Source organism: Micromys minutus (genome assembly GCF_963924665.1).
Source record: "Micromys minutus genome assembly, chromosome: 13".
NCBI lineage: Eukaryota > Metazoa > Chordata > Mammalia > Rodentia > Muridae > Micromys > Micromys minutus.
Genome location: NC_137982.1, coordinates 9620970 through 9639677, shown reverse-complemented (window position 1 = coordinate 9639677; position 18708 = coordinate 9620970). Strand labels below are relative to the sequence as shown.

General features: G+C 48.9%; 1 protein-coding gene across 1 annotated transcript in view; it reads left to right on the top strand.

Annotated features, from left to right (window-relative positions):
- MVB12B (multivesicular body subunit 12B) overlaps positions 1-18708 on the top strand; it is a 151214-nt gene that overhangs the window by 111790 nt on the left and 20716 nt on the right. Inside the window, exons 8-9 of the mRNA XM_080927013.1 lie at positions 14387-14442; positions 16969-17028. Coding sequence (XP_080783139.1) covers positions 14387-14442; positions 16969-17028 — 116 coding nt within the window. The remainder of the gene's footprint in view (positions 1-14386; positions 14443-16968; positions 17029-18708) is intronic.

The following is an 18708-nucleotide window of genomic DNA, read 5'->3' as shown; positions in this document are numbered from 1 at the left end:
GACAAGGACACATGACTCAGCAGTCAGATATGCTGAGCAGGTTGGTGTGTCTGGGTGCTGAAGGACAGGGAGACGTGTGCCAGGGCCTGTGAGCTTTTAGGAAAGAGCAACAGTCTTCAGGTAAAGGAGTGGGACAGCAAGACCTGCACTTGAGATTCTGGTGGCCATGAAGGATGCCCCCCTGGAGACAGCCATGGCATGTTACCATGGTTCTCCTAGCATCTTCATCCCTGGAGTGAAAGTCCACTCTTCTCAAACATGTCCAGCTCTCTGCTGTCTGAGGACTTGCTTGATGTCACCTGGAGATGTGTTCCTATCTCATCCTTCATTCAAGAGGACACCAGTGGACTAAGGCCTCTGAGCAGCTCTGTGGCCATAACAAGCCCCTCACTCCCTCCTATAGGCAAAATATGTCAAATAACAGCCCCTTTCCCACATCTGTAAGCAGGGTGTGTAACTGGATACCCAGGGCTGTGCTGATACAGATAAATATGTCTTCTACTGCCCTGGCAGAGGATCTGAGACTCCCTCCCTGCCTGCCTCTTCATTCTAGAAAACAAGAGCAGGACACAAGCCCAAGGCTACTATGCCTGTTGTTTGCTGTCCAGACTTGAGATGCCTCTGTGTGTGGAAGCTGAGGAGCTGACACCAAAGTGTGTTTACTCTTTGTGGTGGTGTTCACGTGGGATGGAGCATTTCAGATGGATCCTAGGACTTCTCAAGCCAGGCTGCACTGTAATTACCCAAGGGCTTTGAAAATGTTAAAGCCCAGAGATACCCTCTTGTCTTCTCCCAGGCAAGGGGAGCCAGGAAGGCTTCAGACAGCAGCCATGTTAAAAGTCCATACATAAGCACTTGGCCAATCAGTGATCTAGAAAACCCTGCCACTCACACAGGACATAGACAGTTGGCCCCACTCACAAGCACCACCCACAATGGACAAGCCTCTGTTCACTGTTGCCTACTTAGCTGGCCTGTGCCAAGCACTGTTGTAGGAGCTTAGGATGTAGCTGTCATGGAGCCAAACTGATGGAGCTGGGATGAGAGGGGGATTGAGACGGCCCCTCCCAGTAGCTAGTCCAGAAAGCTTCCAGGCTTTGTTCTTGTATAGAGATGAGATTCACAGCCAGCATTTTGGATGTTCATGTTACACATTCTCCTGAATCCTTGCATCTTACGGGAATGACCATCCCCATATGCAGAGGCTCTGTGAGCAATGTAAAAATACAAAAGTGTCTGGAAAAATTCTATGTGAATTTTTCCTTCTAAGATGTAGCTCCCTGTTAGATTCTTTGCCTTATCATTGCCGCCTAAGACTTAGAGCTTGAGCTAGCATCCAGCTACCACAAGTCAGGGGTCTGTGGGTCAACAGTGGTTCTTCCAGGGTGTTCATCATGGCTGGACTAGATGGTCATGCTTGGGGCCATTCACACATATGTCAGAGGTGACAATTTGGTTGGTGTGGAGAGCACAGAGCCAGGACTGTAGGCCTTCACTCTACATGGTGGCCCTGTGGTTCTTATTCAGCCAACCCAGCTGGGACACAGCAGAGAACCACACTCCCAGGTACACAAACTGGTGTCATCTGTGATGCCCCAGAGATATATACTTTATAATTAAGAAATCTTGTGTTTGAGATAATTCCTATTAAAAATTGGATGTCAGCCCTCAGGTAGACATAATAACCTTATATGCACATTACAGACTTGGCAGGAAATCAGGTTTGATTGAAGCCCCATCACCTTGCTCAGCCTGAGGCAAGTTGGATGGTGAAGGTCCTGTCTTGCATCTCAGTACCATGGGCTGTCACAACTCAGCATTGAGGTTAGCTCAGATTCCCTGGGTAAATTTGTGAAGCCACTGTTTTCCCTTCCACATGGCCGTGCACTGAGAGTGACCTGTCCCTCGACAGTCCCTGATCTCCACTCACAAGGGTTGGCATCTACTGACCTTTGTTACTGTCATTCCTTCAGTATTTATGGGTTGGCATTTGATGGTGAGAAGGCCTTCCTCTCATCCTATGTATATATTGCGTCAGTATGAACCAGTAGGTTCTCATTTGTTAACCTCTTTTCCTCCCTGAAACAGAGTCTAGCTATGTAGCTCAGGCAGGTTTTAAATTCTCAGTCCTCCTGTCTCAACCTCTTGAATGTTGGTATCATAGGTGTGTACCACTGCACCTGGCTACTGCATCATTTCTTAGATGTTTAGATTGTCCCATATTTAGTCAGTGGGAGCCCTATCAAACCAAAGTCTAAGCCCTTCTGTCCTGGTTCTGTCGTTCTGTGAGGGTGTCCTTGTTTTCTGATACAAAGTGTTTCTGTCTTTCCAGTCCAGTCTAAAGTCAGCCATGGCCCCAGGAACCTGCTTCTTACAGATCAATGTACAAGAAACCAAAGCAAGGGCTCTAAGTGTGTGTGCTACTTGCAAGTGCCCTTGCCTCTAGGCCAGTGGTTCTCAACCTTCCTAATGCTGTGCCCTTCTTTACAGTTCCTCTTGTATGGTGACCCCAACCATACAATGCTTTTATTGCTATTTCATAACTGTACAATTTGCTATATGTTTTCCAATGGTCTTAGGTGACCCCTGTGGAAGAGTCGTTCAGCCCCCCCTCAAAGCGTCTTCGCCCACAGATAGAGAACCACTGTTCTAGGTCTTTGGCTGAGAAACGTGTGTTTGTGCACATGCACATGGATCCACACAGATTTATATTTACATCTGTGTATGAATATACAGCTCCTCCTCCATACTGATACCTGACAAACTCCCATTCTGGTCCATATCACACAAGTTTGTGCTGAACTCAGTGTGCTTCCTGACAAGTCCTAGGATTTTTCTCAGTGGAAGAACTGGGTCCTACAGTTGCCTCCCTTGGGTCTGTCCTCGGGGCTTCCACACGTTTCCTCCAGGGAAAGGGCCAGATCACTTCACTTAGCTCTTGTCACAGTAGTGACAACTCCCAAATTCTCTTTCTGCACAGACATATATTCTCTCTCTCCCTCTCTCTCCCTCCCTCCCTCTCTCTCTCTCTCTCTCTCTCTCTCTCTCTCTCTCTCTCTCTCTCCCTCCCTCCCTTTCTCCCTCTCTCCTTCCCTCCTTCCTTCCTTCCCTCCCTCCCTCCTTCCCCCCTCTCTCTTTGAGTATGTGCACAATTCTCTCTCTCTCTCTCTCCCTCTCTCCCTCTCTCTCTCTCTCTCTCTCTCTCTCTCTCTCTCTCTCTCTCTCTCTCTCTCTCTCTCTCTCTCTCTCAGTGCACTAGGCCAAGTACTATTTATTTTCTTGCCCTTACTAGTTAGTCCTAACCTTTTTGTCCATGGTAATCCAACTCATATGAATCCACTGGACGTCACAAGTGCCCCACAAAAATCATGTCAGATGGAAGCCCTAGCTTAGTTCAGCTGCCTCCTGGCTTCCTGTCCTCATAACAATTCCTGGCATCCTGTTTTGTTACCCTGGATCCCTCTTGTTTTTCCAGCCCCATTTTCAGCTCTCTGTTCTTCCATTTATGCCTGCTTCTGTGTGTTCTCTCTCTCTCTCCTGTTTCCTTTGCCCCAACCATCTGCACCAGCCTCATTCCCCACATTAATTAGGGTTTCATTACTATAATAAAACATCAAGATCAAAAGCAACCTGAGAAGGAAAGAGTTTATTTCACCTTACACATCCACACCACAGTCTATAATCAAAGGAAGTCAGGGCAGGAATCTGGAGGCAGGAACTGAAGCAGAATCCATGGATGAATGTTGCTTAGTGGCTTGCTCTACATCAGTTTCTCAGCCTGGATTTTAGGCATAGGGGGCACCACCCCTCAGTTATCTGGGCCCTTCTACATCTATCATTTGTCAAGAAAAAGCCCACACAGGCTTGTACAGGCAGCCTGACTGTATGGTCTCAATTGAGTTTCCTCTTTACATATACCTCTAACATGTGAAGTTGACAAAACAACAACAACAAAAAAAAAAATGTAGCTAGAACAATTGACCTCTTGTCAACTCGACAAACCAACACATTGCTCTTAATCCATAACCTTTCCTTTCATGTTTATCCCCAATGTCTCTATACCAACATCACAAAATAAAGCACATTCTGATTTTTAAAAATCCGACAGTCATTAAAAATCCAAAGATTTTTAAAAATTAGTCTTTGCTAGGTGTAGTAGTGCACATCTTTAATCTCAGCACTTGGGAGGCAGAGGCAGGTGGATCTCTGAATTTGAAGCCAGCATAGTCTACAAAGTAAGTTCCAGGACAACCAGGGTTACACAGAGAAACCGTCTCAGAAAACAAACAAGAGTCTTTATGGAACCTATTACTATGCACAATAGACATATGTCAATAACGTTTTTAATAAAAATACATAAAACAAAAATTCAGTCTTTTTAAAATAGCCAAAGTCTCTCTCGAAGTTCAAAGTCTCCTAACTGTGGAGACTAACTCCTGCAACATTAAAAAAAAGGGGGAGGGTTAACAAATTTCACATAGGAAAGCCAGGGCACAGTTATGATCATACCAAAGCAAAACCAGCAGTGTAACAGCAAAAGCTCAGTGTGTGGTACATGGAATTCATTTAAGAGCATCTGGATTCCATGGGATGCAGACAGTCCACCTGTCAGGTTCTGCCATTCGACACTCATAGCTCCTCCCACAGGCACAGGCTGGCTCCACTACACAGCTGCTGTTGTCCTGGTCATTCATTGTGCTGGCATCCCCAAATGCTGGAGGCTTCACCGCCACTGGGCTGGACCTTCACCAGTAGCCTCTCCTGGGCTCAATTCAGGACTCTCACCTGCCACATGGTGCCAGGCCTCAACTTCTCTTCATGACTGCTTCAGTCCTGAGACTTCTGTTGCAGCTGAGATCTAGCCTTCACCCCTAGGCTCTCCTGGACTCTCATGGCTGCTCTCAAGGCCTCTTCATGCCTTCAAAGCCAGTACCGCCCAGAAGACCTGCAAACACGACCAAGCTTCTGCCAACATGAGCTGCAACCCGGGCCCCTCTGGGCCGCAGCGTCTGTGTGCTGAGGAAGCCCCAGGAGGTTTGGCCTCAATGATGCTGTTCTTTTCTCAATCACGGCTTATTCTTCAGCTCCGATGACCAATATTAAAATTGTACCAGCAAAGCAGTGATTTCACTTTAGTGGTTCTGGTCTATTATTAATCACAGCCAGTTCTTGAGCCCCAGCTGACCAGGACTGCATGGTCTTCTTACTCATGGATAGAGTCCTAATTTCCCTCTGAAAGTGCACAAGCCAGGCTCCACCCCGCTGCACTCTGCACTGTGTCTCTAAGTTCCCACAAAAGCTCATTAAGCTCTGAACATTTAATGACTTTACCAGCCCCAAGTTCAAATGCCTCCTCAGTCCCTCCAAACATACAGTCAGATCTGTAGCAGCAAACCCCACAAGCCTGATACCAACATCTGTCTTAGGATTCATAGCGGCATAATAAAACACCACCGCCTAAGCAACTTGAGAAGAAAAGGCTTGTTTCATCTTATGCTTCTATATCACAGAACATGATGGAAGGAAGTCAGGCTGGAACCTGAAGGCAGGAACTGAATCAACGGCCATGAGGGGTGGGTGCTGCTTACTGGCTTGCTGCCCTTGGCTTGCTCAGCCTACTTCCTTATACCGTCCAGGGCCACCTACCCAGGAAAGGCACCACCCACAGTGACCTGGTGCCTTTCTCATCAGCAATTAAGAAAGTGCTCCACAAAGAAGGAGAAAACATGATCAAAATATATTGTATAAAAATTATTTTTTGGATTCTATCTGGACCTTCAAGATCTACAGGAAGCAGCAGTAACATGCAGGAGTAATCAGGACTCTCCAAGAACACATAGTGGCCATGGAATACTTTCACCTAGGATATATATAATAGGACAATATATAAGGGTTCCAAGACTGCCTTTAGAGGAATCAAAAAGGAGAAGGCCGGAACTAAAGTCTCTTCGATAAAGCACCAAGACTATGAACCAGCCCATTTGGATGGACTAACAGCCCTTCTTCCAAGGTGCAGATCATCCCAACATGAAGAGATGGCCCTTTCTCACTCCCTCCTTCATTCCACCCATCCATTTTCCCTCTTCTGTGGTACATGAAAAAATTATTTTTCAATAAAAAAGGAAATTTTTATAGACTTGCCTACAGACCACCTGATGGAGGCATTGCAGGTTCTTCTTCCCAGATGGCTCTGTGTCAAGTTGACAAAAGACTAGCCAGGATAGTCTCCCAGGGGTCATCCTGGCTAGACTATAGTTGGGAATGGCCCATCTGCAAGGATAAGACTGTCCCTAGTCTCTCCAGCCCACAGACCTTTGTATGACTCAGCTAGCAGCCATTTGGGATGACAGTCAAGGCACCTTGGGAGCTGCCTGTAGTTCTCTACCCCATGCTTGTTTAAAGTTGTTAAAAAAAAAAAAAGTCTGAGTTTAGAGCTTTGTCTTCTGATGTGGAAAGTCCACAGTTAAGTGAACATGCACTGGTGTGGGTACACACACACACACACACACACACACACATACACACACACACACACACATACACACACACACACACATACACACACACACACACACATTTATTTCCTCATGAAGATACATGTAAATGCACAGAAAACAGGTAGAGGCCCAAGGCCCTTACAGACCCATGGCTTGGGGTTGGGGCTAGGAACTTCAGTATATTTTAACTTAGCTGGCCTTTAGGAATAGATTCATTAGAAAACAGATTAATATTATTGAGACAGTCAAAAAAGTGCAATTTAAAATAGTTTGTGTTGGCGTTAAAGTGAGAGGCCCTGGGAGGGAAGGTGCATCTGCCCTCCTCGGGTGTCTGTCTGCATGAAGCTGGGTGTGATGCTCACCCAGCAGTGCCTGTCCAGTGGCCACCACGCTTGGCTCTGGTGACAGTGAAGGAGCTCAGTGAAACCCTCATTTTAGACCCCGCACTGAGGACTCAGGAACAGGCCTCTCTTGGGCTCAGATTCTGCTTTTCTGTCTACAGTCAGGCTCCCGCGCCTCGTCTCCTGTTCACCCACAGGCTTCAGAATCTCCATCTCGGAGCATCAGGTATGAGCACTGACCCCAGGGCCTCCTGACCATGGAGGCCCCCTGTTAATCCCATGGACATGATCCTGAGACATGTCTTCACCTTAAGCCAAGTGCAAGCTGTCTTGGAGGGAAGCCATTACAGAGTTATATAGTTAAAAGGCTTTCCTGTGGGGGAGTTTGGCTGTTCCAGCCAGGTTTCTAGTCCCTTCTGGGTGTAGGACATATCCTTGTGACCTTCCTGCTCTCAGAGCTCTCCAAGAACCTCCCTCCCCAAACCAGGTGTCTGCATTAGAGAAGGGGCTGCTCTGAGCAGAGGCCTGAGGCCTCTTAGTACTCAGGATGTGGAACGTGGTACTAGGCATGTGGAAAGAAATTGCCCTTCAATTAAGTGACAGTGTCAAACATTTAGTGTTGAGATGGGATCTGGAGATGATTATGTATATGCGAGGTCCGGATGACCTGTGCTTAACAGAACCCAGGGACTCTCATTTATGGGAGGAGCCTGTAGCTTAACCTCGGACTTCTTTACAATAGTTCTGCTCTTGTTTCTGCTTCTGTCTGTGGCGCTGCTGTGGCAGTCAGAGCCTTGCACATCGCTGAGCAGTCCTCCCAGCCTTTTTGGACTCTTTTCCAAGACACATCAAACAGCTGGATTCATTCAGGGTAGGGAATATCCTTAGTTCTTGTCTTCTTGAAGGAATGAATTCAGTCAAGACACAGATATTTTAAGCAGAAGTTCATTTATCAGAGAAAAGCCAACAGTCAGACACAGTGTGAGCACCCCCAACATAGGATGTAGCCTAGTGCAGTCTATGACATGGATTTAAAGTCTTAGGAATATTTATGAGGTGGCATATTCATGAGGTGATAGTGACCCTTTTCCTTTCCAACCCATGATGGACCAGATTTCCCTTTCATGGCATTTTTCCCATGATCCTCTAGGAAAGCCCATGGGAGCAGACTTGAGGTCAAAACCACAATGCAAATGGTATTTTAATGGTGCCAGGTCTCTCGAGCATATGGGCCCTTCATTAGTGCCTGTGAAGGATATAGCACAACCCTAGCTGCAGCTTCAAGAGTATTTCACAACAGTTCTGTCAGCTGGGAGACTTGGCCTTGGTTTTCTTTAGTCACCTCCCATCTGCCTTGTTACCTACCTGGTAAAGGCTGCACCAGAATTTCAATTCCGGATCAAGCTTCACCTGTAACTCCAGAGAGGGCAGATGCCAAGGAGGACACAGTTGAGTACCCTGTGAATCGCACCAGAAAAGCCATTACATCCGTGCCTTTGGATTGGAGCCCATGGGTCAGATGGTTTAACATGGGTACCTGGAGTTTGTGGAGGGCCATTTCCTCTGCAGCAATAATATTATCACCCCTAGCCAACTGAGAAGCTGGTTGGACATCAGCTTTGTGTTTGGATTGCACCTTAAGAGGGGCCCAGATGTTATCATTTTCTTTTATGATTGAAAGAAAGGTTTAGACAGATCAACCTCTGTCCTGATCATAGAAGTTGTGGAACAGGAGGTTGTGACATGAACTCATTCCCCGAAAAACTAGGCACTGCGTTATGAAAATCCTGTGTGAATGGCTGAGGTAAGACTGCTGTGTTCAGTTCATTCATGCATGCCCACCCAGCATTGCAGATAGGGGGCTTAAGTATCCTGGGGCAGATGAAACTCTGACTCAGGGCTAAGTGACTTACCAATGCCACATGGCTAACAAGCTGGCACCCCTGCATGTGCGCCCACACTTTCTAGTGCGTGGGGCTCCAGAGTCTCCGGCTGTGGCTGATAAATTGCTCCTTTTGGCTTATGAATAACATGGCAAAACAAATTGCTTTAGGGACCTAGAAGGAAGTTGTTGGCCTTGTGTAAACTCAATTGGAGTGTCACCAAACAGACAGCTCCAGAGGCGGCTAAAGATACCTTCCAAAGATATCCCCAAAGTGAGTCACCCAGAAAGCGGGTACCCTGTGTTTTGGTTTGCAAATGAGTTTTGAGAAATAGCCTTGAGATTTTGGGCTGTTGGCACCTTTCCATCCCAAACTGCAAAGGACTTTGGAAACACCACCGAAGAGGAGAGAAAGGGGTGGGGTACTGGCTATTTACAGCTCCACGCCCCAAGCAGGTAACAGGATTAAAGGCCTCCCACCACTCTGACTGCATTTAAATCTCACTCCAGTTCACCATCCTTCTGAGGGTGCCTGGGCTCTCCTGCCACAGTGACTGTTAGCAGCTAATAGCCGGAGTGCTAGGAGCAGGATCTTGTTTTAAAGTTTACATTCTTACAACTCTATTTTATGACTCTGTCAAGCATGTTAAGATGAAATCCTTCCTTGTCCCTTCTGCTTGTGGAGATGTCAAAAAGGCATGCCCCAGGGCATGATGGGGCATTAAAGGAGGCTCTGGGGTTGCTTTGGAAAGTGAAAAGATAGTTTCCACACAGAGGGAAGGAGCAGGACCTGGGGTGGGTTGGTAGGGGGAATGATGTTCAAGCAGATGCAGTCTGTGAATTGGGCAGTTCTCCCCACCCCCAGCAGCAAAGACAGGATCTGGGTCAGCTGAAGAAAGGGAGAAAACAAAGCCTAGACATTTGCACCAGCTTTGTAGCCTCTTTGCAGAGCGGTTGGGGCGCACAGCAGATTACAGCTTTATTTGTTTAAACCTCGGGATCTGTAAGCATTCAGAGTCCTCTTGACTTGTGCTGCCTGGTTGTAAAAAGAACAGTTGAACGAGCTCATTGTTTGGGGGCTTCTTTCTTTAATGTATTTTACAAACACTCGCACTGACAGGCCTGACATGCAGATTTCTATGTACTCGCTCTTCAGTCTGGGATTACAGCATTAATAACACAGTTCCGTGCTTCGTGCCATTTTTAAGCATGATCGTTATGATAAAGGGCATATACTTAATTACAGGCCTGCTTAATTACAGCTCTGTTGAAGCTCGTTTGTTTAGGAGAATGCTAATTGCGCTACGGAGCCCGAGGCACATCCTCACTTTCAGCTGCTCCTTGTTGCTCCAATCCATGGATCAGCATTTGTTAGAACTGCCACCATCTTTTTCTTTAGGTAAAAAGAAGAAAGCAGCAGCCATATACTGAAGGGACAGAGTTTCTAGTCAGATACTGGGAGCCACCATACCAGAGAGCCAGACCCCTGACTGTTGTCATGAGCCACTGTAGTATGCCCATTTTACAGACAGGCTCAGAGGTGTGGTAGCCTGGCATGGATGGCCACCATCTACTGTACTGTGAAGGGAGCAAGAAGGGAGCTCACTTCTGAGTTCCCAGCCCATCCTTCTACCACAGACCAGTCTGTGAGCCTGAGCCCCAGCTGCACTGTGCCCCAGAACTTGGTGCCTGACTTTGGTGAATAGAGGCTACTGAGCCATTTGGAGCAAGTTTACCACTTTGTACTGTGAAGAAACACGTTTCCCTCCTTCCCTCTCTTCTGTGGAAGAGACCTTGGGAGGACTGCAGGCCCTCGACCTTTCTTCTCTTCTTTGCCTTTGTAAAGTCACCCTGGGAACCCTACCTGGAGAAAGAGCCGATGCTTGTTCTGGCGTCATTTCTGATTCTGCAACAAGACTGTGCACAGGTCAGGCAGGATCAGGGAGGGAAGCTCTTGGTGATCAGAGGATGGGGTGACCCTGTGAGCCATGTCCTCCAGGGGTGCATGACCCTAGTGGCCCTGAATAGGGTCAGTGAAAACCTTGCAGCTAGGACAGCGATCTTTTCCTCAGCTCTCTTTCTAGAACAATGGTGATGAAAACGTACCAGTCCTGACAGGGGAAGGAAGAGGTGGGGAGGTGGCACTGGGGGGGGGGGGGGCAGGGCTTCCCAGAAGAGGAAGGACAGAGATAATTTATGAGCAGTCTTGGGGATCACATAAAAATGGGTGCCATCATTTTAAGGATTATGTTTACCAAACCTCTGAATATCTTTATATATGGAATGCCATCCAGCTAAGGCTCATAGGGATGGATGCTGTAGAATCAGAAGGGGCCTTACCTCCTACAGCTAAATGCTGCAAATTCCTGTCCAGTCTCCCAGCAAGTGAACAGCTCTGCCTGTTGGCTCTGCCCAGTGTATCTGCCAAAGAGCACAGTGAGGCCCCCTGAACTGTGATAGGTCTGGACAGCCCTGCTCCCTATAGCTGTGGCTTCCTAGCAGATATGGGCCTTTGCCCACCTCGGGTCTTCTCTTATCTAGGCAGGAGCCCACTCTGCCTGTTTCCCACATGTCAAATGCTATGCTGGGTTGCTGGACAGGCTCCTACCTCCTGGAGGCAGCAGACCTGACTCGGCCTCTCTATTTCCTTATGGGGTTAGTTTAGGGCTCCATGATGTCTTATCTCTTCAAGGCTCTCAGGATGCTAGCACCAGGTGTCACTCTCAAGCTCAGAGCAGACCAAGTGGTACCATGATCTTGAGAGGAGCACTTTCATGTTCATTAGGCGAATCGCAGTGATGTGTCCAACCAGCAGTAAAGCCAGTTCTCCTCTTGTTACTATGCATGTCTTCCCTTCATCCTGTTCAGCTGGACCTAAACCACAGGCTGCTGCATGGACCCTGGTAAACTCCATGCTTTGGTATAGCCCAAATGCAGCCATTGTGAGCTCTTCATCAGAGTTCACTGCTAACAGGTTAATGAGCATTCCTACTAGGTCTCCACTGACACTTCTCTTAGATATCCCATACGTTTCTTTTCAGATATCAGGTGGTGTCCTGGCCCACTTCACAGCAGTTGCTAAATCTGCTTCTCTAGTGCCTAGGCTTGTGCCATATGTAAGGGGGGCATGTATGCCACTTGTGGAATATGGTGACGACTTTGTGGTGTCATTTCCCTCTCTCTGCTTTCGTGCAATTGCGGGGCTCAAACTCAGGCTGTCACATTTGTGCAGCAAGTACCTTTATCCACTGAGTAACCCCTCAGTAACACCTACTAGATTTTTCTAAAAAGATTTATCTGTGTATGAATGCTTGCCTGTCTTTCGTACCACATACATACAGTATTCGTAGAAGCCAGAAGAGGGTGTTGATCCTTTAGAACTGGAGTTAAAGATACTTATGAGCTGTCATGTGGGTTCTGGGACTGGAACAGTGACCTCTGCAAGAGAAGCTAGTGCTCTTAACCACTGAGCCATCTCTCCAGCCCCTCAACACACACACACACACACACACACACACACACACACACACACACTAGATTTTTTACAATGAAATTTGGTCAGTTAGTATGGCCTGGAAGTCACATCTGCTTCAGTGTGTCCTGTGCTGTTGGGAGCCCTGTGCTGTTCCTCTTGGGAGTTGACTTTACCAGATGTGCTAAGATCTGTCCTGTGGTGCATCTGAGCTGTGTGAGACTGCTCAGCCTCCTATTGTCAGTGCCCACCTTAGTCACTTTACCAAATGGCTCCTTGCAGTCAGGACTGGGCACAAGGGGCTTCCATCTCTGCCACCAGTGCAGACAGGAGGGTATCTGCCACTACCATCCTGTAGCCTTATGTTTCTTACAACATGAAACACTCTTCCCTCTGTCAGCTAGTAGGCCGAAGAGCTCCCATAAGGCTGCAGGTGAGGACTTCTCTGTAGGGGTGGGTAAGAAGAGGCTCCGTTCACTCTGCACGGTGGCAGGAGCAGCAATCTGCACGCTTCCTTATCCACGTGCACGTGAAAGTCTACCGTCCATGTCTAAGCCTCATAAGTCTAACTTCCAAGTTACTGCTTCCTGCCTGCTTCACCTCGGGAGGCTCCATCTCAAAATGATCAGAAATGACCTGAGGCCTGCAAGCATTTGAGGTCAAAGTACACAAGAGCTGTGTGGAGGGAAACAGAAGCTTAGAGTCCCCATTGGATGGTCAGTGGCAGGAGCTGGTGTGGCCTCTCCCTGCATTTGATGGGACTTGCCTCCCTGCGCCTTTCCAAGGATTCTTCATTCCTGGTACTATGTCTGTTGCGGCAGGTTCTCGGGTGGTGATAGAATGTTGGAATGTGAGCCCGTGGAACTGTTTGGGACTTTCTCCCTCCTTCCTGTGTAAATGTCACATATGCCATATGACATTAGCCTTCTGGGCTGTAGGGCCCAGCTGCAGTGGGAGATGGCCCCTGCCGCAGGTGTTCGTTGAGGCTGGAAACCCCACCGGGAAGCAGCCAGCAGAGAGAGGGCTTGCACTGCAGGCCGGCCCCTTCTCTGCAGCCATTATGGGCACAGCCTAGCATACACTGTGTGGCCATCCCAGCAGACACCAGACTGGATCTCATCCCTTCCTCCTGCGTTCTTTTTCCAGCTTCTACTCTCTTCTTCCCCAGCCCGGAAACCTGGCCCCAGCATTCAAATACCAGGGAAGCCTTCATTTTAGGAAACATTCGGAGGGAGGCACAATGCCCATTCCAGTGTCACAGTCTGCCACAACCCACCCTCTCACTGCAGGCTGCAGCTCCCTACACTAAGGGCCAGACCTGTCGGCAACCAAATTCTCTGTTCACAGGCAGCACTGTGAGTGCCAACATCACATGTTCCCCCTCTGTGGCAGTATTGCCACCAGTTTAGTGGTGGAGATCTAGACGCAGGTAGATGGCGGGGATGTGGTACAGGAGGAAATGGCTTCCCAGTCCCTGCACCTCTCACTCATAGGCTACTCGTTCCACGTCCTCTCTTGAGTCCTGTGGAAATAAGCACACAGGGCAAGTCTTTACTCAGCCCTGGAGCCATGACAAGGAACCAGTAACTGTGAGCATGAGTCATAGTCTGCCCCGGGCCGCCCACTCTTCAGGCCCTGGGCACTTTCCCTTCAGACTCAGAGCACTCCTTCTGGCCATCAGCCGAGCTTCTTTTATATGTGACTTCAGATGCTCACTGCAAGCCCAGGCCAGGACGCAGGCCTGGCCATCCAACCTCTGAACTACTTATCTTTCCATGGGGGCCAAGGAGCACCCAACACCACCCAGGGGATCTATGGCTTTGCCTAGAGAATGAACCGTGGAATTGCTGCCTCCCAGGGTGCCTGTCCACTTCCCACTCCCACCAGGACATCCCTCTCTTCCTGCTGTCACCATGTTTGATATCAGGCTGACTTCTAGACAAAGGGCTTCCATACCACCCCTGCCACCCCTGACTGACTGCCTGCACGCAGAGCCTCCACACAGGCATCTGCATCCCTGGGTTGGATGAAGTCACTGGGGGTGAGGGACACCATGTCCCACTCTGTAGCTCCCAGCCACTTGACCTGGGTGGCACTTGCCTCCAGCCACATACTCACTGGTCCTCTCTGTGCTGCCATCTTAGATTCTTGGACAGCAGCGGTGTCTTCAGTGCCTTCCTCTCTTCTTTTGCAGCAATGGATGGTGTGCCTTTTATGATTTCAGAGAAGTTTTCCTGCATTCCAGAAAGTGTAAGTATTATGTACAATCCCCTCCTCTTCTCCCACTCCAGCCTGAAATCCTTCAGCTTCTGTGTACATGAGCTTTTATAGCTATGTCTGGCTGTTTGTTTGTTTGTTTGTTTGAGACTAGGTCTCACAATGCAGCCCTGCTGGCCTGGAACTAACTTTGTACACCACGCCCGCCTTGTCCTTACAGAGATACCTCTGCCTCTGCCTCCTGAGAGCTAAGATTAAAACACACACTGCCCAGGCTTACTGACTTTTCTTAGACATAGCTCTGGCTGGCCTGGCACTGACTATACAGGCCAGGCTGCCATCAAACTCAGAGATCTCTGTGCCTCCACCTTCCTAGTGCTATGCCAACACATGTGGCCTTGGTTTTTCTTCATGGTGATGGAGCTGGCCGTAATTCCGACTGTCATTCCCACATTCTATGCACATTTTGCATGCTCCGCTGTGGCACAGAGGGCCAATGTCTCTGCCTCTGCTCTCTGCCCAGGCTGAGCCCTGAGCCCTCCTGAATGACAAAGGGACTGAGTGAGCCAGCCAAGAGCAGAGGCCAGTAGCCAGACCATGAGAGGTGCCTGCCACAGCCAGGGCCCTGTACTGGGCTACATCCCCTCCTGGAGACACCCTTGCAATGATGCCTGGTCCTCAGGACACCCTTTACCCCTCTCTCAACTATGCAAGCCTGAGCCACGCTGGGTCACTAAACTTGTTTCTGGCTTTTATCCTTCCTGCAGAAGATTGCTTTGAGGCATCACTAAACACCACAGCCCTACTTTGGCCCAGCTAAAGACCCCTTCAGTGTTTTTCTTGGACCCAGTTTAAAACCACCCGGCTGGCGATCCAACCTGCTTTGTCGTTTCCATTTTTATGAAATATAATAGGCCTCCTCTGAACCCTTCTGGTAAGCGCTTAATCTTGAAAAATGCTCCTGACGTGACACAGGAAGCCTGAGGAACTTCAGCAGAGCCACTTGGCTGTGTTGCCATGGAGACGCTGGCACTCTCCTCCATGCTCCCTGGGAAAAGCTGCTCTGCCCTGCTCACCAGCTCCAGTTGAGAAAGTTTAGTGGAATAGTTAGAGCCTAATGATGCAACAGCTGGACCTCTGCTGGCTCCTGGGCCAGGCGGGCAGGCAGCCCCATCCTCACACCACTAAGCCTGGCGTCTCCAGCATAGCCAAACTGTTTTGTGGCTACTGGTAGCACAGCCCCAGGAGCTCAGGGTCTAATTTGGTGGCCCTGTCCCAAGTTCGCCCTCACAAATATGTTGCTGCCAATTCAGCAAGCGCTCAAGGCCACAGATGCAGGCCAAGCCCAGTGTTAAGCTCTTCCAAGCACTTCTCTGTTTAATCCCCCTGCAGCCAGACCAGAAGGGCCCGCCTATGCCACTTAAGAGGCTTTTAAGTGTAGCTTTTAAAGTAAAGGCCAAGGGGTGTCCAGATGCCTCTGTAGGTAAGAGGCCTGTGGCACAAGGCCAATCACTGGAATTCAGTCCCAGGGTCCCACATTTTAAAAGGCCGGATACTGTGGCATGCATATGTAATTCTAGCTCCCCTAAGAGATTGGAGCTGTAAGCCAGGATGGCAGAAACAAGAGAAACCCTGCCTCAGCAAGGTGGAAAGAGACCCAGCTCCTAAACATCGTCCTCACACCTTCACATGTGTATGTACACACTCACACACTCTCTATAAATAGCTAAATGAATAGACAGACAGGTGATGGATAGACAGATGGACAGACAGACAGACAAGATGAACCTATCCTGTTCCACAAGGCATCCAGTTTGGACTCCAAAACCACCCAACATCCTCTCTCCTCCCCCCATGCAGGACCTCCTGTGGCCCTGTGCAGACACTAGCCCTACACCCACTACCGCACTTTGGGTCTAAACTCCGGCGATTCTCAGGCTTCACTTGCTGGCGAGGCTGCAGAAAGCTGGGCTTTTGCCGCTCTTAGGAAATACAGAGCTTGTGTACCTGGAAGGAACCTGCAGCCTCACATACAGGGAGGGAGGCTCACGTGTTTCAGGCCTCTCTGGACCTCCAGCTGACCTTCTTGCCCTGTGTATTTGCCAAGAAATGTCCCAATGTCCATGGGATTACAGAGCCCCATTAATGTGCAAAACTGTCCCGTTCCCTGCCTTTGACCTGACAGCTAGGTGTCTCCTTCCCCCATCACTAACACAGATGTGAAATCCACCTGACTTCCCCGGAACTCCTTAGACCTGTCACTGTTCTATAGAGAAGGCAGTCAAAGTGGCTGCTGGTTTAGACATTTTCAGCTCCTCACACCCCAGTTGACCCCCCACAGGCTGTAGATATGTGGCAAAGTGGTCTGTGATATGAACACTTAGCTCTCCATGTCTTTGTGGTTCCTCCCTGGACCCCATAACAACTGGACGCCACAATATCCATTTCTGTGGGAGGGGTGAAAATGTAGGACAGCTTGGACATCACAAGTGTCATAAAAGCAAGGGGGCATTCACTCTTCAGCCATCAAAATATAATATACTGGGTTTGTATTTCCAGATGCAGCCCTTTGATCTCTTGGGAATCACCATCAAGTCTCTGGCGGAAATTGAAAAGGAGGTAAGTATGCTGGACTGGACACTGCTCACTCCTCTAGGGTCCCTGTCCGTCCATCGGGGCTCTTTACTAGAAAAGATGGGAAAGGGCTCTTCTGAGGGAAAAACACTGAGTCACATTGTGTGCACCCCTCCCTTGCTATGACAGTGCCTTCTCTGTCTCATCACTTGCCACCAGGACTGTCTCAGAGATTTAGCCAAACCTCTTTATGATCCAGAAGAGCTTTCCTGGGTCCCTTATACTTAGCCAGATGCCCATTTGACGGGCTGGTCTGATGGTATCTGGGCATTATAAGAAAGGCACCAGGATCAGGGTCCAAAAGAAAGATTAAAAGAGATAGACCTGAGACCACTGGTCTCATGGGGGCCCTGCTGGGCGTGTCCCTGTTCAGAGGCCAGCATCAGTCTGCACATCCTCTGCAGAGAAGACTGCCACAGTCACATGCTGCCACCAGAGCTCCTCAGAGAGGAACATTTGTCTCAAAGATGGAAATGGCAGAACCATTTCAATATCCTTGGTTCCTTGGGGTTTTCTTGTATGTACCCAGCCAGCAGAAGCAGGCTGCATTATTGAAAGATGGCTGGAATCAAGGAAAATTGAATCAATGCAGTACAACAAATTTCTAAACCTGTCAAAGCAAAAACAAGATGAAAACCTCCCCCTTTGTCTTTGATTCTCCGTAAATCATAAAAACCTGATTGTCACCTACAGTTTTGTTTGTTTGTTTGCTGGCAACAGTGGAAATGGCTGGCCACGATGCTAGAAATTTAGTGTGCAGAATCTCACCTGTACCCTTAAAACGGTTCTGCAGTCCATCTGCTCATGAAGAGCATTTGCCAAGAACCCAGCGTAGGGTGGGCCCCCTCTAGGGATGAAGCCCATGGGTACCAAGGGAGGCTTTGTGGGGGTGGGCTGCTCCAGGTGCAGTGAGAGTACAAAATAGAGCAGGGTCACATAAACAAACACTGAAGCAGCCTGGCTCCCTAACCCAGGCAGACACCCCTGGTCTGTGCTGCGGTAATGGGAGCAGCCATCTCAAAGGTGTCAGCCGGTGCTGTGTGAATAGATGGAAAACTCTGGAGGCAACAGGTACCCACTGCTGAGGTTGGATGCTCGAGAAAGGGGCATCAGCATCCCTCTCCTCCTGTCCATCTCTGTCCTTGCCACCTTGACCCTCGACAACAGCATTTTGTTCTTAAGCACTTAACTGTGGGCATAGTCTTGTTCTCACCTGAGTGACCAAGTGACCTTCTTCCTCTTTTGTATGAGGCAAGATTAGGGCCTATTCCTATCTTGTGGCTGGAAGTCCCTCAAAGGGAGCCTCTCCAGGCTGCTAGAAAAGGGGGAACTAGAAGGCCCGTCTGGCTGGGTTCTGGATGCAGTGAGTAAATAGACCCCATTGTCAGGCTGTGGCATCTGATGTCAACACCAAATGTCTAGGCTCTCCCTCTACTCCAGGGGCTGGCTCCTAGCCAAGCATGTTCTTATGGTGTATTTTCTTCACCTCAGCACTCTGAGTTGGGGCGTGTCTTCTTCTTAGACACTGCTGGGGACAGCTCTGGAAGGAGCTCCTGGGCTTGACCCCAACCCTTCTGGTTAGCTTTTCTGCGCCTTTTCTGTCAGGCAGGGCTCTGCTGAGGTGGTTGGGTTTGGAGGGCCTGAGCCTGCGGGGTGCATAGCATC